The 24,624-nt window shown below is 35.1% G+C and overlaps 1 protein-coding gene and 1 long non-coding RNA gene across 9 annotated transcripts in view; one reads left to right on the forward strand and one right to left on the reverse strand.

Annotated features, from left to right (window-relative positions):
• Positions 1–24,624, reverse strand: part of SUCO (SUN domain containing ossification factor) — a 73,021-nt gene that overhangs the window by 2,237 nt on the left and 46,160 nt on the right. For 7 of the 8 annotated variants that reach the window (XM_082437106.1, XM_082437113.1, XM_082437108.1 and 4 more), the window contains 8 exons: positions 21,670–21,738; positions 20,615–20,705; positions 16,372–17,529; positions 13,683–13,770; positions 10,846–10,950; positions 9,119–9,273; positions 8,431–8,522; positions 897–952 (listed from right to left, as the gene is read on the reverse strand). In XM_082437106.1, coding sequence (XP_082293232.1) covers positions 897–952; positions 8,431–8,522; positions 9,119–9,273; positions 10,846–10,950; positions 13,683–13,770; positions 16,372–17,529; positions 20,615–20,705; positions 21,670–21,738 — 1,814 coding nt within the window. Of the gene's footprint in view, positions 1–896; positions 953–8,430; positions 8,523–9,118; positions 9,274–9,293; positions 9,491–10,845; positions 10,951–13,682; positions 13,771–16,371; positions 17,530–20,614; positions 20,706–21,669; positions 21,739–24,624 lie in introns of those variants that run through there. The other variant, XM_082437110.1, reaches the window with a different exon arrangement.
• Positions 21,745–24,005, forward strand: LOC309649553. The gene is made up of 2 exons (XR_014257199.1): positions 21,745–23,355; positions 23,671–24,005. It is a non-coding gene; the product is annotated as an uncharacterized lncRNA (long non-coding RNA).

A 24,624-nucleotide genomic window follows, 5' to 3' on the forward strand; every position in this document is an offset into this window, starting at 1 on the left:
GCCACCTCTGAATATAGATTAGGGGGCGATAACTAAAATCTGAATGCCTATTGTGTGCCAGACATCATTCTAGTTGCTTTCATGTGTATCTTACTTGCTAACCCTGAAAGGTGAGTATCAATATTCTGTCCCTGGTTACCAAATGAGAAAACCAAGGTTCACAGGTTTGATTCCCTGCCCAAGTTACAAGGTAGTATGTGGTGAAGTTAGGATTGAATCCTAGGCTATTTCAATCCTAACTTCGCCACATACTACCTTTTGGGCCAAGTTACAAGGTAGTAAGTTCTAATGGCCAAGTTCTTTCACCTAGAGACAATTACCTCTAATCAAAATGAGTACAACTTACTTTAAGAGGCAAAATGCAAAAAGCACACACTTTGTAACCAAAAAAGCCTAAGTACAGTCTGATTTTTGGCACCTATTTAATGAGTCATTTAAAGAAGATACAAACTCTGAGTTTCAGTTTTCTCACTTAAAAACTGGGGAGAGTATCGTCTTCAGGTTGATGTGAGGATTACAGGAATAGCGCACACACTGAGTCATTCTTTATTATCACTGCATGTCAGGCAAGCAGCCAGGGGTCAGCAAGTTTTTTCTGTAAAAGCCAGGTAGTAAATATTTTAGGCTTTTCAGGTCACATTCTCTCTTGCATATTCTTTTTTATTTTACAACCCTCTAAAAATGGCTTCAGGCCCGTATAAAACAGGCCACAGGCCATATATAGCCTATGGGTCATAGTTTGCTGACCCCTGTAAACATTTACATCATTATCATCATGATTGAAAATAAACAGTAAGTTTAAGGACCACTTAAAGGTTATATTAAAACTTTCAACCTATTTTTTCATCTACACCCACATAACACACCAATATACTTAAAAGGAAACAAAACATTACCTTTTTTTCTGGAGAGAACTTGAGGGGTTCTACAATGTACAGATCATTTGGGTCTACTGTAAGTAAGAAAAAAAGCAGACGTAAAATGTAGATTATACTATGATTAAATACTATAAATATATTATCCCTTTATGATTATTTTCTTAACAGAACCAATGAATTTATATTTATATCATATATTTATGCAGTTGAAATTAGTAAGCCAAAAGCAATAAGTTAGGAGAGGGCACCATTCTTATTTTGGGCTTGATTGATCATCATCAAATAACTTAAGTTTTTAACTTACTGTGTGTTGGCTATCAGCTATCAGCCAACACAGTAAGGACCCTTGTTTGGGCCAGCTCTACCCTCTTACGTGGTGAGAAAAATCACATTCCAGGTATGCTAATACCAAACCTACAGATCATGTGAATATTTTTCCAGAAGACTAAACTCTATACTGTGTTGCAAATATGGGTTAACTATGTGCAACAAGCAGTTGTGACTGTGTATGAAAGCCAGTTAAAGGAACATACAAAAAGAGGTCTAAGAAGTTTTTTCTAATTGTTTATTACTATGATTTACTGTGATCAAAACTATGATTTATTGTGATCAAAACTATGAACTCCAAAATCTTAAAATAGCTTGAATATGCAATATCAGCGATCAAGCAATAATGAATAAACACTCTGGCATGGTGAGTAAATTAGAAATACTAGTCTTAGGTTGCTGAGATTTCATTACTTTAGCACATTCACGACAGCTCTATGCCACCCCCACCCTGACAAGATAAACACGTATATAAAAGAGGCGCTCTGAGACTTCAGTCCTATTCAGTCCACTAAAAGTAAATGATGCAGGCAGAAGTTTATAAGTAGCAAACTCACTGTAAAAGTTCATGTACCAGAAATTTACTAACAACATGATTCAACGAATTATAATTTTTTCATTGTCTTAGAAATTTGTTGAGAAAGTCACCAAATACATAAAAGTATCCAAGATTCCTTTAAATAGTCATTTCTATCAGATTACTAATCTCATTCAAATTGCTTTTTTAAAAAACATGATGTCTACTTCTAGGAATGGTTGTTAATGGTTTTCAGATCAACCTCAAGCAATTAAGTATGAATTTTTAAAAAAATCACTAACAGCACTGAAGGGCTGTCAAGACTAAGTAAGTAATCCCAGGCCACAATTGAAGGAAAAGTAGGAACCCAGACAGTCAAGTGGAACACAAAAGTCATTTTTGTCCTGAGAGCTTGCTGCCACTGCCCAGCATCATGAGAGAGAATCATACTACATATTACTAGCCTGGGAAAGGTCAAAATTCAAAGTACAATTTTAACTGAATGCATATTGCTTTCACATGTCATGAAGTTGAAAAATTAAGTCTGTCGTGAAGTTGAAAAATTAAGTCAAACCATCATAAGTTGGGGACCACCTGTACATTATAGTCCCCTTTCAACAAAAAATTACAAGGCATTTAAAACGGGGCAAACACAGTTTGAAAAGACTAAACGTGCATTAGAACCAGAGTTAGATATGGAAGGAATGCTGAAATTATTAGACCAGGAATTTTTAAAAACCATGATTAATATACTAAGGACTTAAGTGGAAAAAAGTAGACAACATGCAAGAACAGGTGGATAATGTAAGCAGAAAAATTCTAAAAAGGAATTAAAAGAAATGCTAGAGATCAAACACAGTAACAGAAATGAAGAATGCCTCTGATGATGGGTTCATTAGTAGACTGAACACAGCTGAGCAAAGAATAACTGAGGCTGAGGATATGACAATAGAAATTTCCAAAACTAAAAAGTAAAGAGAAAAACGAATTTTAAAAAAATGAACAGAATACCGAAAAACTGCGGGACAACTACAAAAGGTGTAACATACGAGTAATGAGAATACAGAAAGACAAGAGTGGGAGAATGGAACAGAAGCAATATTGTAAGTAATAATGACAGAATTTCCCCAAATTAATGTCTGACAGCAACCACAGATCCAGGAAACTCAGAATACCAAGAAGGACAAGTGCCAAAATTACTACACCCAGGCATTTCATATACAAACTTCAAAAAATCAAAGATACAAGCTAAAATTGAGGAATTGTTGCCAATAGACCTGCTTTTGCAAGAAATGTTAAAAGTAGTTCTTCAGAAAGGAAAATAATACAGGTCAGAAACTCCGATCTGCATAAAAAAAGGAAGAGTATCAGAGAACGAGTAAGTGAAGGTAAGATAAAAACTTTTCTTATTCTTAATCCATAACGTAACAACTTGTTCAAAACAATAATAGCAACAACGTATTTGAGTATGCTTATGTAACTATACATGCTTATATAGAAGTAAAAAGAATGACAGAAATGATATAAGGGATTGAAGGGAGGAATTAGGAATATTTTGTTATTATAAAATATTCATATTACCTGTAAAGTAGTATAGTGTGATTTGAAAGGGGACTTGTGGGACTTCCCTGGTGGCGCAGTGGTTAAGAATCCTCCTGCCAATGCAGGGGACACGGGTTTGATCCCTGGTCCGGGAAGATCCCACAGGTCGCGGAGCAACTAACCCCGTGAGCCACAACTACTGAAGCCCGCGTGCCTAGAGCCCGTGCTCTGCAACGAGAAGCCACCGCAATGAGAAGCCCGCACGCCACAACGAAGAGCAGCCCCCGCTTGCTGCAACTAGACAAAGCCTATGCGCAGCCACAAAAGATCCCACATGCCACAACTAAGACCCAATGCAGCCAGAAGTAAATAAATATTTAAAAAAAAAGATTCCATGTAAAATAGGTTGTCTCAAGAGTGAAATAGATACCTGCATGAAATAAGATATCTGCAACATTTAACCAACCAATAATTAGAATCCAAATCTTAAAAATAACTATAAACCAGTACAAAAGAGAGAAACAACTCAGTAAAAGAACAGGCAAAAACCTTTAATGCCCAGGAACATCAAATGAATAAAAGGCATAAGTAAACATGCTCAACCCCACTAGTAATCAGGTAATGCAAATTACAATTGCAATGAGGTTAAACACTTTAAAATTTGACAATTCTAAGTGCGTGCTGGTAAAAACATAGAATAATGGGAATTCTCATGGTACTGGTGGAAGGATAAACTGATATGACCGCTTTGGAAAAGTTTGCCATTATCTTATAACTTGTAGATAAGCATACCCTACAACCCAGCAATTTTACATCTAGGTAATATTCCTAGAGAAACTCATGCAACTATGTGCCGGTATACAAACAAAGGGAATGTTTACAGCAGCATTATCTGTAATAGCCCCAAACTGTAAACAACACAGTAGAATGGATAACTACATTGTGATTTAGTCAGTTACTGAAATACTATACAATATTGAAAATGAAGTATAATCATGTATATGAAACTTACAAATAGAAAGCTGAAAGAAAGAAGACAAAAAAGAATATATATGGTATGATTCCATTTATCAAAAGCTCAAAAACAGGCAAAAATCAAATTATATTGTTGAGGAATCCAAACACTAATGGTAAAACTATTAAGAAAATGAAGAATATGACTATTTCAAAAGTCAAGACAGCTACCTCTACAGGAGCAATACCAAAAGTGCTGGCCTTGTTCTATTTCTTGATCTGGGTGTTAGTTACACAGGTGTTCACTTTATAATTACTTTGCATGTTGTGCATTTCAGTTTTGTGCACTTTTTTGTATTTCACTTATTTTATAATAAAAATGTCTTACAAAAATCAAAACAATTTTGGTCCACCTGGCTGGTCAACAAAAGCGAGAGACGCAAATCAAAGTATAAACTACAAAACACTGATGAAAGAAATTAAAGAAGGTACAAAAAAATGTAAAGACATCTCACGTTCATGACTGGAAGACTTCATGTTGTCAAGATGTCCATACTACCAAAACGATCTACAGATTAAGCATAATCCCTATCAAAATCCTAATAGCATTCTTTTGCTGAAATGCATCCTAAAATTCATATCAAATCCCAAGTGATCTTAAATATGCAAAACAATTTTTAAAAAATAAAAATAGAGGACTCACACTGCCTGATTTCAAAACACATCACAAAGCTACAGTAATCAAAACAGTGTGGTACTGGTATAAAGAGGCATACAGACCAATGGAATAAAAAAAAAGCCCAGAAATAAATCCTCTCACAAATGGTCAAATAATCTTCAACAAGGGTGGCAAGACCACTCAATGGGGAATGAACAGTCTCTTCAACAAATAGTGCTGGGAAAACTGGATATCCACATGCAAAAGAATGAAGTTGAACCCTTATCTTACATCATATACAAAAATTAACTGAAAATGGATTAAGAACCTAAACATAAAACCTAAAACTATAAAATTCCTAGAAGAAACACACAGAAGGAAAACTTCATGACATTGGCCTTGGCAGTGATTTCTTGGATGTGACATTTAAAGTACAAGCAACAAAAGCAAAAATAGACAAATGGGACTACATCAAACTTAAAAAATTTTTGTCCATCAAAGGACACAATCAACAGAGTGAAAACTCAACCTACAAAATGGGAGAATATAGCTGCAAATCATATATCTGATAAGGGATTGATATCCAGAATATATAGAACTCTTACAATTAAACAATAAAAAATAACCTGATTTAAAAATGAGCAAAGGACTTGAATAGACTTTTCTTCAAAGATGATTTACAAATGGCCAACAAGCACATGAAAAGATGCTCAACATCACTAATCATCAGAGAAACACAAATCAAAAGCAAAATGAGATATCACCTCACATCCATTAGGATGGCTACTATCAAAATAGAAAACAAGTACTGGTGAGGATGTGGAGAAATCTGGAACCACTGTGCACTGTTGGTGGAACTGTAAAATGGTGCAACCACTATGACAAACACTGTAAAGTTTCTTCAAAAAAAGAACTACCATATGATCCAGCAATCCCATTTGAGTACATAGTTGACCCTTGAAAAACATGGATTTGAACTGCATAAGTCAACTTAAACATGGATTTTTTTCAACAGTAAATACTACAGTACTACACAATATGTGGTTGGCTGAATCTGCGGATCCAGAACCTCAGATACGGAGGAACCACAGATATGGAGGGCCAACTATAAATTATACATGGATTTTCAACTGCACAGAGACTCAGTGCCCCTAACTCCAGCACTGTTCAAGGGTCAACTATATATCCAGAAGAACTGAAAGCAAGGTCTTAAAGATATATTTGCACACTCATGTTCACAGCAGCGTTATTCCACAATAGCCAAGAGGTAGAAGCAACCCAAATGCCCATCAACAGATGAATAAACAAAACATGATTATATCTGTACAACAGGATATTATTCAGTCTTAAAAAAGAAGAAAATCCTGTCACATGCTACAACGTGGACGAAACTTGAGGACACTAAGCTAAGTGAAATAAGCCAGTCAGAGAAAGACAACTCATGTAAGAGGAATTTTATATTATTTATCTAAAAAATTCAAATTCACAGAAACAGAAAACACAACGAAGGTTACCAGGGGCTGGGAGGAGAGGAAAAAAGGGATTGGTTTAATGGATATAGAGTTTCAGATTTACAAAATGGAAAAGTTCTGGAGATACGTTTCACGTGACTGTGAATATACTTAACATTACTGAACTATACACTTAAAAAGTAAATTTTTAAGAGCAAATTAAATTTCAAGATGGTAAATTTTACATGTCTTTTACTACAGTAAGGAAACAAAATAAGACATGGACCCTTCTCACTGAGCTTAGAATTAAAAATAAGGCAAGTATAGGATGGCTAAAATCAAAGTAGGCTATAATAAATGCCTTAAGAAGAGATTTAATTCAAACAGGAGAATAAATAAATGAATTAACAAACAGCGGAATCAGAATTAAAGCCAGCTTCCTGCCTACTGTACTCAACTGTTTTAACTGTAAAGATGAACCAAGATGACACAGTTGTTTAAAACAGAAGTAATTCTATTATCAGGTACAAAAGGCTATTCTATCTGGCTTTGAAGAGTTACATAGAGAAAAGAAATAGTAAAATAGGATTTCAAATAACTTAAAATGAGACTAGAAATGCTGAGAAGGAAAAACATCTCAACATATTTCCTAATCACACGAACACAGCTCAAATAAGTAATGTACATACACCCACCACAACGGCTAAAAGACCAACAATACTAAATGTTAATAGGGATATGGAACAAATGGAACTCTCAAAAAGAGCTGACGGGAGGGCAAATTCATACAACACTCTGCAAAACTGTGTGGCAGTATTTACTAAGGTGGAATATACACAATCTTATGATAGAGCAATCCCATTTCTAGGTATATACCCAACAGATGTGTGTTCATGTGTTCGCCAAAAGATATGTAATAGCCTCAAACTGAAATAATCCAATGTAAATGAATAATGTATAGTATGTTTGTATAATGGAATACTATACAGGAATAAGAGTAAACAAACTACAACTATACTCAATGACATGGTGAATCTCACAATATCAAAATATGTAGTGGCTGTACTGAGAGGGGATGGGCAGTGTAGAGCACAAGGAAGTTTCTGGGGTGCTGGATAATGTTCTGCTTCTTAATCTGGGTGTTGGTCACACAGGTATGTTCAGTTTGTGAAAATCCACCAAGCTTCACATACGATAAGTACACTTTCCTGTACAAGTTATACTTCATTTAAAAAACTCAGTTATAAAAAGATACATCAGCCAAAAGAAGAAAGAAAGAGAAAGAAAAAGGCAGGAACTCAGATGAAATTTACTAGTCGTAAGTAAACACACATGTAATGGATTAAGTCTGTAAAGTTTTGTGATAACAGTAAACCAGAGAATCTCAGGAATGATTGCTTAAATGATTGAATCAATTGAAACATGCTGCTCAGTTACTAAATCCTAAAGAAAGAGAATCCAATGATTATTAAGAAAGCACTAGTTGAAATATATCATTAATTTGGCTATTTTAATATTGCTATGAAGATAAGCACTAATTACAGTACTAATTATAAAAAGTACTGATACAGGAAAACAACCACTCAGCACACACCCATTCATTTAAATTTAAGTATTCATTAAGTGTTAGACAATGGAATACTATTGTAGACCCTGGGCTATGAAAAGGAGAAAGACCTGATTTATTTTTCAGAAAGTGCCTCACAGACCTAAACTAGAGACAAAAGGGGTCCTACCTGTACAGGAAGAGAAGGCAGATAAGCACAGGATACTATGGGAGCACATTCAGGTTTTCCATATCTGCTGAACTTTCTCAAACACCCCTTTCTAAAAAGAAATACTTCTAAACAGGAGCATGTGCAAATAAGGCTACCAATGGCTAATTTCACTAAGCCCCCCACCCCACCCTCTGGGCTTTTAGGAACAAAGATAGATTTAAAGTGTGGAAATGGTAAAGTGGCTTTGACACTGCACAAACAAAGCCTGCTTATACCCACTGTTCTGTTGCAGATGGTCTCGAACACAACATTGACATTATGCTTCTGCTAGAAGGAAGCTAGATTCATGTTTCTATACACGTATTACATATCCACAAAAATCTACCTTCTTTCCCAGTTAATTGTAGAGACTTGGATCTGATGAGTGGGAATGACGTTCTCCTTTTCAAACTCATATCATCATAGGAAGAGAAACACCTAACATTAAGAAAAAACAACATTGGGCACAATGAGTAAAATACATGTAATTTACTCTGTAGTTGGGGCTAGACAGACGTTAGAGAACTGTTCATGCCACATAGGACTAATCTCTAAAGTAACACTCCAGTTATTGATAACACATGTAAAAAAAATTTAAGGATCATTCTCTAAAAGGTGTTGTATTAGAATACCTATTCTCCTCCTCCCCCTTTAAATTCCACATTGAAGCATCTTTCACAACCATTTCAAGGGTTTTTATGCACTTACTATCAGTGTTTTCTCTATTAGAGTCTACAGAACCTTCCGGGCATAGGACCATCTCACTAGTTCCAATGATGTTTTTAACATTTTGGTTTCAAGATAATCATACGGGGAAAGAAATTATCTCAGTATCCTTTATTTGCTCAAATTTCTCAAAGGTATAAGAGGAACTGGACTTCCCTGGCAGTCCAGTGGTTAAGACAGCGTGCTTCCAATGCAAGGGGCATGGGTTCAATCCCTGGTCGGGGAAGTAAGATCCCACATGCTGCGCAGTGTGGCCAAAAAATAAAAAATAAAAATAAGAGGAAAACTGAAATATAATGCTGCCTTACCTTTTAGGGCTTGGATACTGATTACTTTTAGGAAGTTTTGAAATATAATCTCCATCAAATTGAGAAGTGTTTCGACAACGCTGCATACAAAGCATCAGTCCCAAGACAACACAGAGAACCAAAGATATGACAAGATAGCTTTGTCGATCTGAAACCTGAGATGAGAAGAGGGCTTAATAATAATAATAATTTGAAAACTATATTAGAAAAAAATACAATGGGATCTAAAGTTCAAAGGACAAATCATTTTAAACATTTTTTTTCAGAGTGCTTCAAAACTGTAAATGCAGGGCATGCTCTTTGAAAATGTACTACGAAGGCGATGTTTTACTTTTTCTTCTCCCCCGCTCCATTCTTTAAAAATTTTCAAACCTATGGAAAAGTTTTAAAAATAGTATAATACAATGAATATAACATAATATGCCTTTCACCAATCATTAACATGTTCTCCAATCATTAACATTTTGCCACCTATGTTCCATTTTTTCATTTGTACTATCTTCTCCTTGGTGAGAAAAAAAAAACAAACCATGCTCTTACCTATCTTTCCCACCTTACAAAACTAAACCACCAGCGGCCCAGTGATTTAAGCCTGGGGATCACCCTTAATTCCTCACGTCCCACATCCAATCTTTCAGCAAGGCTTGTCTTTCTACCTCTAAAATATATCCTGAATTCAGCAACTTCACAATGTTCTCCACTTCTAAAATGCTAGTCCAAGCCAACATCACCTCACCCAGGCTACTGCAATTGCCTCCTTAATTGGTTTCCTCCCCACTCCCACTCTTGCTGGTCTCTAAGAGGCAATTCTCTATAGAGCAACAAACAGGGAGTTTCTCAAAGTGTTTGCAATGAGATGATCCATGTTACTTCTTTACTGAATACTTTCCAGTGACTTGCAGTGATTAGAATAAAATTCAAACTCTATATTGCCTACAAAGGCCTACATGACCAGGTCTCTGCCAATTTCCTAAACTCATTTCTTACCCTTACTTCTCTCATTCACTCTGCTCCAGCCACACCAGCTTTCTCTCTGACCCCAGACACATCACACTGTTTCTAGTCACAGGCCCTTTGCCCTACTTCTGCTACTAACAGATTTGTTCTGACCCCAGGCTCTGTGTGGACGCTAACTCCTCTTGAGCACTCAGTGCTAATGCCACCTCCTCAGGCAAGCTTTCCAACATCACCGTAGCTAAAGCAGCAACACTTAAAGCACCACCAGTCCACACACACAAGTTTCACTCTCTACCCCACTGTCCTTCATATATATTTACTGTATGTATTCCCTCTCTCCCCCAGGTGAGAGGGCCCTGTGAGGCTAGGGACTCTTCACTGCTGTATGCCTCAACCTAGAACTGGACAGCTCATGCTTCACACACACTGGTAGCTCAATAAATACTGCTTAAATCAATGAAAAAATTGTTTCATTAAGCAATTAATAAGCTTATTTGAACTGAAAATGAAGTATATATTGCAACTACCAATGGTTTACAAAAGGCCTAACAGAATTGCTTTATAACTGTAATTTAGGTTAAGACCTAAACTATGAAAGCTGTGTTTTCCAAAAGATTATGATAATTAATATATTTCCAAAACTTTAAAATGCCACATTCTGGTGTTCTGAAAAAGTTCTTTATAAATGACAATCTTCTTCGATTAAAGTTCTTAGATATGAAGCCTGCCTTTATGACACCGTTTCCTACAATACCATCAATAACAATTACCTCATGTTTTAATTCTGCTACTGTTGTTGATAAATTTGAAACAAGCTGTGTCATGTTGGTCAGTTGTGCTTGTAGCAACTGGATGGCTTCAGTTTGCCGCTGATCCTATAATAAAGGAGGAAATAAATATTATTTTCCTTTGTGTTTCATGTGTACTTTAACTACATTATAAATTCAAATAAAAAATCTGGAAAAACTGTTAAATTCCTCAGGGCGGAGGGGGGGGACATATTAATAGGAAGCTCTTAATGAATGAATACTGTAAACTTGGACCAGAAATTTTTAAAAAAGACATAAAACACTTCAAGAATCTAAGACTATTCAACCTTCCTCCCCTGCCCCAAGCCAAAAAAACCCAAAACCCAAAAACCAAAAAACCTTTTGCCATTCACTGCTACCATGTAGAATATTGTCTAACAGACGCTAATAAACTGCTTTTCAAGTTAATATGGGCTCCATATGTATAAACCAGTATATAACCAGCTATACGCAAAATAGTCACTTTGTCAAGCATGCTTTTTTTTTTTTTAAACCAAAGCAGTCAATACAAAGACATGTTGAAAAATTTTTGAAGAATGTTTCTGGATACCAAGCAGGCTCATACCAAGAAGGTTTTAAAAGTTCTATTTCACAGCATATTAGGATGGAACTTAGGATGTCACAGTCAAAAAACTACAACAGATCCTCTAGTCAACCAGTGAAAAGAAATTCATCAAAAACACCCATCTTTCCAGCTCTGAATTTTAGAAACTTTTATAATCAACAGACATGTCTTTATTTAAAATATCACTTGCATGCATATTTTAGAGACTTATGCAGTATACCCATGGTCATGAACCTACGTTAGGTAGACTATACTGAAAATTTCAACTAACTAGTGAATTTAGGAAGAAGGAAAAGAGGGCAGAAAGAAATCAAGGAAATCTAACACTCTAATTTAGGACCCTCTATGAAATAGCTACATAACCATTTAGTATTCTAAACCTAAGTTTTTGAAATTTAGATTTAAATAATCTTTAAGTCTCCACTGTGTATGTGGGGGTGAGTAGGCGGATGTATAAAACTGTAACAAGAAGTTTCACTTACTTCCCTCACTGTGATCCACTGTGGTACTTTCTATCCTACTTCATCTTTTTAAAATGCTGAATGTGATTCATTAAACTGTTTCTTTTGACTCACTTTTGACAAACACTGAGAAATTCTAGACAGTTTTAAAGGACAAGTTATTACAGTTATTAAATTGGTTAACACTTCTAATCAAGATTTACTTCCAATAGTGTTAATGATACACAAGATTATTTAAAAGTACTTAAACAAGTCTTTCATAAAGCATAGATGTTAAATATAAAGGGAAAATACAGAGGGAAAATGTTAATGAAGAACTAAATAAATACTGTGGTTCATGGGTCAGAGGACTTAATACTATTAACATGTCAATTCTCCAAACTGATCTATAAGTTCAACACAAACCCAATCAAGATCCAAACAGGTTTTGTTTGTTTGTTTTTGGTAGCAACTGACAAGCTGATTCTAAAATCTGTATTAGTCAAATCCAGATTAGCCAAAACAATTTTGGACAAGTGCAAAGTTGGAGGATTCACTCTACCTGATTTCAAGAGTTCCTATAAAGCTACAGTAATCACAACAGTGCAGTATAAGCAAAAAGACAGACATAGATGAACAAAGCAGAAGAGAATTCCAGAAACAAATCCACATGTACATGGTGAATTGATTTTCATCAAAAGTGCAAAGGAAATCCAGTGGAGAAAAGATAGTCCTTTCCACAAATGATGCTGGAAGAAAGGAATATTCATGTTTCTCAATCCCCTCCCTCACAAAAAAAGAACTTTGATCCATAGTCTGTAACATGTAAAAATTAAAATGGATCATAAACCAAATGTAAAACTAAAACACTGCAAATTCTAAAAGAAAACAGGAAAACAATCTTTGTGACTTTGGGTTAGGCAAAGAGAAAACAGGTAAATTGGGCTTCAATGAATTAAATTCGGCTCTTCAAAAGATATGTTTAAGAGAATGACAAAACAAGTAATGGATTGGGAGAAAATATTTGCAAAGCCTGTCTCTGATAAAGGACTCATACTAAGAATATGTAAACAACTTTCAAACCTCAATTTTAGAAAAAAAAAAAAAAAAGAGGGGTGGGGAAAAAAACTTTGTGTAGAACCACAATTATAACGTGTCACAAACTGGGAGTAAGATGCAACTAAACTCTGCAACCTGAGGCCTCCTCACCTCACCTCACCTCACCTTCCCTTAGTCCCAAATAACCTTTTAAAAAAGTTAAATATAAAATTTCTTCATGATGGTAACACACTATAAAAACTTATTAATGAACATCACATTTAATGCTGCAATACTGAAATCAATCCCTTAAAATCAACAAGACAGGGGAATGGCCACTATCAGTCCTATTGCATCACTGTACAGCTCTAGGCAAGAGATAAGAGTTAAAAAGAAGAAATAAAAAGGTATAAGGATTAAAAAGAAATAGAGCTGTTTATTTGCAACCAATAAAACTGTCTACACAGAAAACCACAAATGATTTTAGAGTTTAACAAAGTTGCCAAAAAGTCCACTGCACTTCTACACACATACAGATACATACAGATCTTGAAATGTTAATACAAATAATGCTCAAGAAAATTTTCTCTTGAGGAGATACGGATGCTAACAGCTAGAAAACATCATATTACAGCTTCATCATCAGCCATCAGGGAAAAAGTGAACCAACACTACTTATCCTTCTTACCAGAGAGATCCTACAAAATTCAATGGAAATTTATATAAAAAGTAAATAAGATATGAAGATGACCAACCTGCTCCTCTGCTATTCTTGAAGTATTCTGAAGTTTTACTATTGTCTTATTGAAAGCCTTTTGCATTTCTTCCATTTGTTTTCGGTACCTATGGAGTAAGAATTGATTTAAATTGGTTTTAATTTCTTATTTATTAACTTATTACTGGAAACACACTTCTGATTTCAATATGTAAGATAAATCCATATTTCTGAAAATGACTCTTACTGAACCCTGTGCAACACAGGAAAACTTACAAAGGTAAAATAAAGAGGTCCCTTGAGGTACTTGCTACCTCAAAATCAATTCTACGTTCCTCACTGCTATAAAAGATTTACTAGTCGCATATATAGTCAATAATTTATGACAAAGGACCCATGAATATACAATGGGGAAAGGACAGTCACTTCAATAAATGGTGCTGGGAAAACTGAACAGCCACATGCAACAAAATGAAACTGGACCCCTATCTTATACCATACACAAAAATTAACTCAAAATGTATTAAAGACTTGAACGTAAAACCTGAAACAACAGAACTCCTAAAAGAAAACACAGGCGGTAAGCTCCTTGACATGAGTCTTGGAAATGTTTTTTGGATTTAACACCAAAAGCAAAGGCAATAAATGCAAAAAAACCAAGTGGGACTACATCAAACTGAAAAACTTCTTACAAAGCAAAAGAAACCATCAACTTAATGAAAAGGTTACCTAGAGGCCTGCGCTCTAGAGCCCACGCACCACAACTACTGAAGCCCGCGCGCTTGCAACTACTGAGGCCGCACACCTAGAGCCCGTGCTCCGCAACAAGAGAAGCCACTGCAACGAGAAGCCCGCGCACCGCAACGAAGAGTAGCCCCGCTTGCCACAACTAGAGCAAGCCCGCGTGCAGCAACAAAGACCCAATGCAGCCAAAAATAAATAAAACATTAAAAAAAGAACATTGGCAGAGAATCTCAATAGATATTTTTCCAAAGAAAACAGATAATTGGCTAACAGGTGAAAGATGAAAAGATGCTCAACATCATTAATCATCAGGGACATGCAAATCAAAATCACAATGAGTTATCACCTCACATCTGTTAAAATTGCTATTATCAAAAAGAGAAAAAACATGTTGGCGAGGATACAGAGAAAAGGGAACCCTTGTACACTGTTGGTGGGAATGTAAATTGGTGCAGCCACTATGAAAAACAGTATGGAGGTTTCTCAAAAAATCAAAAATAGAACTGCCATATGATTTAGCAATTCCACTTTTGAGTATTTATCTGAAGGAAAAAAACCACTAACTTGAAAAGATATCTGCACCCCCATGTTCAGTGCAGCATTATATGCAATAGTCATGACCTGGAAGCAAACTAAGTATCCATCAATAGAAGAAAAGATAAAGAAAATGTGGTATGTGTATACCAAGGAACATTATTCAGCCATAAAAAAGAAGGAAGTCTTGCCATTCGCAACAACATGGATGGACCTTGAGGGCATTACTCTAACTGAAATAAGTTAGACAGAGAAGGACAAATATCATATGATCTCACTTACATGTGCAATCTAAATAAAAGGAAAAAAAATCTTGAACTCATAGATACAGAGAACAGATTGGTGATTGCCAAGGCGGGGGGTGGGGGTGGGCAAAACTGATGAAGCGGGTCAAAAGGTAAAACTTTAAATGAATAAGTAACAGGAATATAATGTACAGCATGTTGACTATAGTTGATAATATTGGATTGTATATTTGAAAGTTGCTAACAGAGTAGATCTTCAAATTTCTTACAAGGAAAAAAGAAAAGTTGTATGTGGTGATAATATTAACCAGACTTATTGTGGTAATCATTTAGCAATATATACAAATATCAAATCATTATGTTATATGCCTGAAACTAATACAGTGTTATATGTCAATTACATCTCAATTAAAGATTTATTAGTGATTTCTGTGGTTCCTTTAGTGGGGCAAATAGGGTGGGGGTGGGGAGAGGCAAGAACAGGTATGATGTAGGCATGCACATACACCCACAGAAAATTTGCCAATAAATTATATGTATGAATTAAGAAGAAACCCCTTTCAGGATATAATGATGACCTTAGTGACATTTCATTAGCAGCATTTTAATTTAAGAAGATTACGAAAAGGTAGCCGTTTCAGAAATTCTGGGCATTGAGTGCCTAGGTGGTTACAAAATGTTGGAAAAGCCCTAAGGACGCTGGATACTTAAGGAATAAAAAAAAAAAGTAAATAGGCTTTAGAAGTGGAGAACTGTGCCTGAGACCTTCATCACTGCATAAGCAAACTGGCATGGCCTCTGGCATTTTTCTAATCTTCACTTATTTAAACTCTTAAATAATATCTGGTCAAGTTCCACATAGAGCTTTAAAGTCTACAGACTAATTTTTCCCATGAGTGCTCTGGGAATCAAACAGCAAAAGTGGCTAAAGTTAAGCAACAGAAGAGAGGAGAAACTGATTATAGATAATTCAAACTTGTTATCAGCCTAATAATAGTCACTTAGTAATACTTCTAGAAAAGGAAATCAATTCTTAAGATCACTGATCAACAGCCAAATAACTTTCTTTCTCTCTCCAGTTAAAATGGTGCTTATTACTATTATACCATGAGATAATTAAATCCTCTCCTTCTCTAGTCACAGATTATACTTTACTACTTAACTCACTGTGCAAAGCGGATTGTGCTAATTCATAATAAAGCTTACCTTTGGCTAAGTTCCTCCAGATAGCGACCACTGAGAGACATGTTAACTTCTAAGGCTTTAATACGGTTATTAAGTCTCATAAATACTGATTCCTTTTGGTTTGATCCATGTACAAGATTTCCATTAGCATATCCTAGATCTGAAGAATTTTGCAATTCAGCATAAAAATCTGTAGCTGTCCTCTGTAACCCTCTTAAAAGGGCATCTTCTGGAGACTGTTCTTCCTCTTTTGCTTCAGGTAATGAAGAAGAATCCACAACAGGAGTCAAAATTTGCTTTGGTGTGTCAGCTATGTTCATTTTGGCTTCCCCATCTTCACTGTCTGGCACGGTAGCTGTGTTTACAGGTGACACTATTGTTTCGGATAGCTTTGTGATAATTTGCACGGAGTCTTCTTTTACAATATTATCCATTACTTCATCAAGTTTTTTTGTTTCATAGGTCACAGTTGGTTTCTCTATAGAACTAAAACTCTCAGACCTTTTTTCTGTTTCATTATCAACCTCAACAGAACTCTCTTGGGGAATCACTTGTGATGGCGTACGCCCTGCCTCATATTTAATAGGCTCAGATACTTCTATTTTAGATAATGAATTGATTTCTGGAGTAACATCTAAGAGAAGAGACTGAGAAAGAGTTTGAGGATGGCTTGGTTCAAGTTCAATTGCCTCTAAAGTGTGATTAATCAAACCTCCCTGGTGCACACTACTTAAGTCACCTAGAACAACAGTTTCAGCTTTCTTTTCCTTACTCTTACTGTCTGGTTCTCCACCTGGAGGTTGCAATACTGAAACATCTACTGATTCTTCAGGAAGTACTAATGGTGATTGAGCTGACACAAGATACTCCTTTTCTTTGCTCATAGCAGTTCTGCTGCGTTGCCGATAATGAGCAACTCTAACTGAACACCATTTATATATGTATTCCGAAAAACTAGAAATACAACAAATTGTGGTTAGTTCACTGCAAAATATTTGTGTCTCTGACTCAAACCAAGGTGACGTTTCATCCTCTTGTTCACCACTACCCAGAAGGGTCACTGTAGAAGGACTTGCCTCCTCTTCCTCTTCTTGAACTAGCTGTACAATGGGACCCTCTTTTGTAGTATCTGGTGATGATGGCTCTGTGTCATGTACAAGTCCTTCAGTAGTTACAAACCTAGAAATACATATCCATAATTATGTTTAAGGAAAATAAATGTATCATACATAAGATAAAAGGAAGGCTGGAAATACAGAAAACACTCAATTTACTTTGGATGAATTATTTCCCTTCAAATCACTTTCATTATAAAAACAGTATTATTCAGAAATGGTAACAGAAAGATAATTTATCAAGTGACCAGCCAGATAATTCAAATCACCATATTTACCAAATCAAATTTTTCTTTAAACTCTGTTTAAGAGTTGTTTGTATGTGAATATTTCCATTTACTGAACGTTTCATGTAACTTTCCTCCCATAAATATTCACCAATATTACAAGCCTCATCACCCCTTATATCAGAAATTGAGCTACCCAGAGCTAGTCCCAGAGCTAGAACCAGAAGGCAGGACTCTTATTATGAATGCACTTTGTGCTTGAATATCCTACTTTCAAAAGGCAACTACTGTTGACCCTTGAACCGTACGTGGGGAGTTAGAATTGCCGGCCTCCATGCGGTATAACTTACAGTCAGCCCTCCATATCCACAGTTCCTCTATATCCATGGTTCCTCATCCACAGATTCAACCAACCAAGATCATCTGTACTGTAGTATTTACTAATGAAAAAATGCCATGTACAAGTGGACCCGTGCAGTTCAAACCCATGTTATTCAAGGGTCAACTGCAGATTTCTCAGTTGAAATTTCTCTATGGATTATTATTTGAGGAATTTATGTTTATAAATTTATAAACATAAATTTATAAATTTATATTTATAATATATTTATAAATTTATAAATTTATATATTATTATTGAGGAAATCATCTATGGATGATTTGAGGAATTTCAACATGGCATTACACACACACACACACACACACACACAAACGATTATCTGCCAAGGAAGAAGAAACATATCCCCACTCCCCGCAAATAATCTCAGTATCACCTTGGCTAATTTTCAACTGTTGAAAGCTAAATACTTAGCCATTTTAATGAAAATCCTGACTAATAATAAACTAGTAGTGCCACTAACTCAGTCCTATCTTTGGGCTCTGGAGTATGTGTGTAGGGTAGGGAGAGTGGGAAATGGAGCTGGTGGGAACAGTGTTATAAATTGTAATATCTGTGGTCCCTTCCAAGATAAAGATAATGAATTTCCGGGTGCAGCCCTTGCAGCACCAAAGGTATAATTTGAGAAAACAAAGTAATTTCAATACCAAAAAAACCCCTTCATATGCAAATTTTCCTACTGTGAAACACTACTAAGAATGCCAGGAAATGTCTTCAAAGAAAGCCTAATATCACAACAGCAAAAGTAGGAATAAAAAAGACAATATCTAAAAGCTGGACTTTCATCTTGTTGATAATAAAATAGTAAATGAACTAAACTAAAACATAATTAGGCTATGCTTCCCTAAATAGATGATATAGATACAGATATCAATATATAGTCACTATACAACATTTCTTACATACTCAGGTGGTATACTGTTTATTATCTACCAAATAAATTATAACAGTAAAAAGGAGGAATGTCTGAAGAAGGGGAGGGAAAAAAACTAAACTGAATTAATCTGGTAAAAATTAAGTTATATACCATATATATATACACCCTAATCAGAGTTACACTTTAAAAAACTCAAACCTGGGAAAAGAAAGTAAGTCATCTTTTCATAATAACTTTAAGAGTGATACCCTATCATGGATTCTTTTATTTTCTTCAGAGGACTGCCATATAACCATCAAAAAGAATTTAAGACAAACATACATGAAGAAACATTAAGTAAAGAAACAAACAATTATGCAAGAATATCTACTAAAAAACAAACTCTAATATAGAAAAGTAAAAACTGCTACATTAGCCTGATGTGATACCTTTCAACAAATATTCATACATATGTATGAGGGGTGAATGTGTATATGTATATATGTGCGTGTGTGTATATATGTGCAAAATGAAATTAATTTCATTTAGTTTTGAAAAATAAGACATACTATTGATATATGTTATTAACTAAAGAATTTAGTTACAAAACCGGGACAGCTCCACATAATTAGAAACACCAAGAATCTCTATCCCAAAGAGATTTCTCAGGACCTTCTAGGGATCAATAGCACATAATGTTATATATTTCACTCTGATCACCCAATGAATATCTTTAGTCACTTTCAGGATTAATACAGGAAAATACAAATTTGACACTGTGCGCTTCAAAGCACAAAAATCTCATTTTTTAATTAAGATTGTACTTAGGAATTACAGCTTGAAGCACACCCACTGGAGGTTTCATTAGTTATAACCTTGAACTAACTGCTTCTTGTTCAAATATCTTATCCCATTAAGTAGAGTTCCTCTGAGAGAAAGGGCTGTCAAAGTTTACAGGGAGTATATCCAACGAAATATACGGAAGCTACATTTGTAATAACTATATCCAAATTATCCCAATTATTGTCCCAATAACCCAAATCATTAATGAGCCTATCTATTATAGATCAGAAGTTGAGGTACCGACAAACCTTAATCACCTCTGGTAGAAAGGACCAAATGAGGTTATTTCATATGTTACCGACATATATACATCCCTGCCCAAAGTATCCACTGCAACCTGGGAAAAGACCTTATATCATTCGATTTCAGAAACTGAACACTGTAAGAGTATGCTGTGTGGCAAACAAATCATTTAAAAATCACTGCTCTAAGTATTTCAGGTACCCTTTATAGCTTTCTAGGCATAGCACAGATACTTAATCAATGCTTTTAAATTTGAACTTAATAAAAACAGACCTTTAATATTTGTCCTCAAACTTATACCTGCAGAGTTAGGTTAATTATGTGCAACAAAGAAAAGATTAAGTATTGTAAATAATAAAAGTAACACACAAAATCAAAACAACAAACATTTGGTCTGGAGTGAAGTGAATTCCTAGTACCCAAAAAGCAACTCAAAGATGTTTTAAGTGGCTGTGGAATGTCTGTCCCATGATCCAGAGCTTTCTATAGATAATAATTTCCCACAAGTTACAAGTACCTTTTTATGTACAAGTATACTTAGCTTTCCATTTTAATAGAACTCTAATATCACAATATAACTTACTCATGTGATGGAACAGGAGTTGAAACAGGAGCTGATTCAGGCATTTTAGGTGCAGTTGAGGCAGTGGCATTCTCAGATATACTTTTATTTCCTATTTGAAGAAAGATGTCCATATTGAGTTTAATTTTAAAAAGCTATACCATGAAAATATTTCACTATAACGAATAAAGGACTTTAGTTTCTCCAGAGAGAAGAAAAAAGTCAAATAGGTTTACTACTGCAGACTTTGTGGGTTTTTTTCATCAAAGTTCTTTTGGAAAGAAATAATCGTAGAAAGTCACAACTACAAGTAGTGCATATTCTTTCTCAGCTTCTCAGATAATTAAAGCAAGTAAGATGACTATGAATTTTGTGTAATCTTACATGATTAATAAGACACCTGAGTTACTAAAAGAGAATGAGAAGAAATAAATGGGTCATTTTAAGTTTGCACTTGGAACTGAATTTTTTTTATTGAAGTATATTTGACATACAATATTATATTCATTTCATGTGTACAACACAGTGATTTGACATTTGTATACACTGCAAAATGACCACCACAGTAAGTCTAGTTACCATCTGTCACCATATTGTACTCCACATGTTGTACATTACAACCCCATGGCTTACTTATTTTATAACTGGGACCAAGTATTTTTGAAAACAAAAAAGGCAAGATTGTTTCTCCTTGCTAATAATATTCTTATTTGACATTCTTTAAGGAAATAATTGCTTTCTTAATTGAACAGCTGTTTGATAAATAAAAGCATACACTTTAAGTACCTCTAGAGCACCAAAACCTCAGGAAAGAGATAAGGGATAAAATCATTACTTCTACGGCAGGGAAGAATCAAAAAACAAATTCATGATTTTATATAGACAGGATCCTATTTACTAAGAGAACTTGTGAAATTCAAATAAACAATGAATAATAGAAGACTGGTAAGTTCCTTTGAATGGTTTCTGTATTTCTAAATGAAAAATCAAATTGCTTGGCTTATTAATTAATTTTACTAACTAGGAAGATCCCTGGAGTATCATATATTTAAAAGACCCATAAAATGATTAGGTACCTTCTGTCAGGTCTTCAGTTTTTGCTCCCAGAATATTAGCGGCAATATTCACCATATTTAGAATGGCATCTAAAACAAAATTCAATCAGAGAAAAATAACAATACACCTAAATATTTTCATATAACTCAATATCAGATAGTCAAAAACCATTTGTAATGGTCTTTTTTCATTTTTTGGACTAATTACCTTTTTGCTCACCTTACTATGTAAGTCCAATATAGGACACAAATTTCAGGCAAAAAGTATTAAGCATAAATCTGAATTTTTATGTTCATAAAATTTAATTATACTTTTTTGTAAAACTTCCCCAAACCTTTTAGCAAACACTACCTTCAGCATATTATAAAATTCAAGTATAATTCAACATACAGCCTGTACTGAGATAGGAAAGAAATGTGATAACCAAAATTTGTATTTTATAGAAAAGTCTTTTTTTCTTTAGAAAGGGGTTCTACAGTTTAAATCAAAGACAAAAAAGCCTGAAGAAATAAAAGTTTTTCCTAAACATGTGACTATCATAGGTAAAAATAAATGAAATGGGAAGATTATTATCCAAAGAGCAGCAGAACGACTTTATTTTCAACTATGAACATAAAATACCGAGGTAATATGCTTAAATCCAAAATGACACTGCATAGAATCATGTATTTGATGACTTTTAACAATGTTTTATGGCCAATAAATGACATAAATTCTTTAGTGAACTGGATGAGCATGGGCAAGGGCAGATGAATTGAAAGTCAAAGTCATAAAACTTAGCTGGCTGGGAACAGAAGACTTCCTTCTAGTAATATAATGTAATTTCAAGGGAAATTAACTTCCAACTCCAATGTAATCTCTGAAATTCTATTAGAAGTTAATTCACCAGGTATTTATCCTATTAAAATACTAAGATCTGGCAGGGGCTACATATTAAGCCTCATCAGTTTTTTTCCATTTTAGTTTCCTTTCCTAAAAGAGATCCATAGAGTTTTCATCACACTTTCATGAAAACCATAGATGTGAGAAGTACGAAAGGATCTAAAGAAGGAAAAGCTAGCACATCAGGAAGGCTGGGAACAAGCCAAGCACTGTCACCTGGCGCTGATACTGTAAAGATATGCTTTATGGCAGGTAAAAATAGTATATTTTAGACTTTTAAAAGTGATATCTGGTAGACAGTTATTAATTTTAATCTTTACATTAACTATGATTCTATATTCTGAAAGACAACAAGCAGTGGTACTTTGTTTCCAATCATCAGTTAGACACACAAAAGCTTTATATTTGCTTTTTAAATATCTAGGATTACAGGTCAACCTTGCCCTTTGACCTGGCAAATTGTTAAACAGAGAAGCAGTCTTGGATCTTAGGCTAAAGAGATGCCTCAGCATGAGATAAAAACAGGAATGGAAACTCTATTTTCTTACAAACTAAGATAAAGTAGCAAAGGAAACTCTGTTATTTCCTCATAAATACAATGTCACCCAATACTGCAATAGTAGTATGTGATCCTCTACTTAGCCTGACAGCTGAAGTTCAGTCAAAACTGACGGCTTCACAGAACCCAAATTTTGTAACCAAGTCTATATTCTAAGACCCTTGTGCTTCAAAGGGCAATCGTACCACAGATTTCAAACTTTCTGCCTTTAAATTTTCTGGTATTATTATTAACAATTAAAAAAAAATCTGTTATCTACTAATCTGTGTAGAGAAAGAAGCTTTATTTTTATTTTTTTTTAAAAATTAATTAATTTATTTATTTATGGCTGTGTTGGTTCTTCATTTCTGTGCGAGGGCTTTCTCTAGTTGTGGCAAGTGGGGGCCACTCTTCATCGCGGTGCGTGGGCCTCTCATTATCGCGGCCTCTCTTGTCGTGGAGCACAGGCTCCAGACGCGCAGGCTCAGTAATTGTGTCTCATGGGCTTAGTTGCTCCACGGCATGTGGGATCCTCCCAGACCAGGGCTCGAACCCGTGTCCCCTGCATTGGCAGGCAGATTCTCAACCACTGCGCCACCAGGGAAGCCCCAAGAAGCTTTAAAGTATTACTTTTTAACCTAAATTTTAATACTAGTACCTACAATAAGGAAGATTTATACTACCCATCATTTAAAAATATTATTATCATCATTTCAGGGGGCCACTTGGTAACAAAAGCAAAATCTGGCAAATTTCTTCTTTCTCAGCCCATCTAACCTGTCAGAAAGAATCTTCCTATGTTCACAGGACACTGACAAATATAATGTTTTTCTTTTGTCTTTTGAGAGAAAGCAGATTTGTGAATTTTCTTAACCATTCTCACTTTGCGTCCAACTGCTTGTCACGATGATAATCTGGCCACTAAAAAGCCTTCAGAAAGGCTAAAGGGTAAAAGTATAATCTGGAATATAGTGCCAAACGAGATACCCGTCCTTAATTTCTTATGGATTAGCCAACTCCTTTCTCTTCGAGTTGGGCAACTATTCATCGCATCCCATTTCTTTAGGGATGAAATTCCCTAGGGACCAAATATCAACATGTTACACTCAGTCTCCAGCACACCAATGGCTCTTTTTGAGACAGAAAACAAACTGCCTATGCTACAACACAAGACAAACCAATGAGAAAACTACTTCCTCCCATGTGTACTGAGCATGCCTACCTTCATTCTCTTTTCCTTCTAGGACCTTAAAATATAAAAAATACTCTGACTTAAAACAAAAACTATACTTTGTCTTAAACATATACAGAAACGTAAACAGAAACCTGGACTTTAGCAAATCTGATGATTCTAATAAAATGCAGACCATATATAGGAGTAAAGGCAGACTTGCAAGAATATCAAAGTAGAGAGTGGTCAGGAAGATCCACATGACCAAGCACAAGTAGAGCAGAGTGGTACAAAGAATTTCTGGTGATATAAAATATTTAAATGTTTTGGTTCAAGAATGTAAACAAAAGATTCAGGCAGAAGAGTTGCCAGAACTGGCATATG

This window comes from Balaenoptera physalus (genome assembly GCF_965194825.1).
Source record: "Balaenoptera physalus genome assembly, chromosome: 1".
NCBI classification, from domain to species: domain Eukaryota; kingdom Metazoa; phylum Chordata; class Mammalia; order Artiodactyla; family Balaenopteridae; genus Balaenoptera; species Balaenoptera physalus.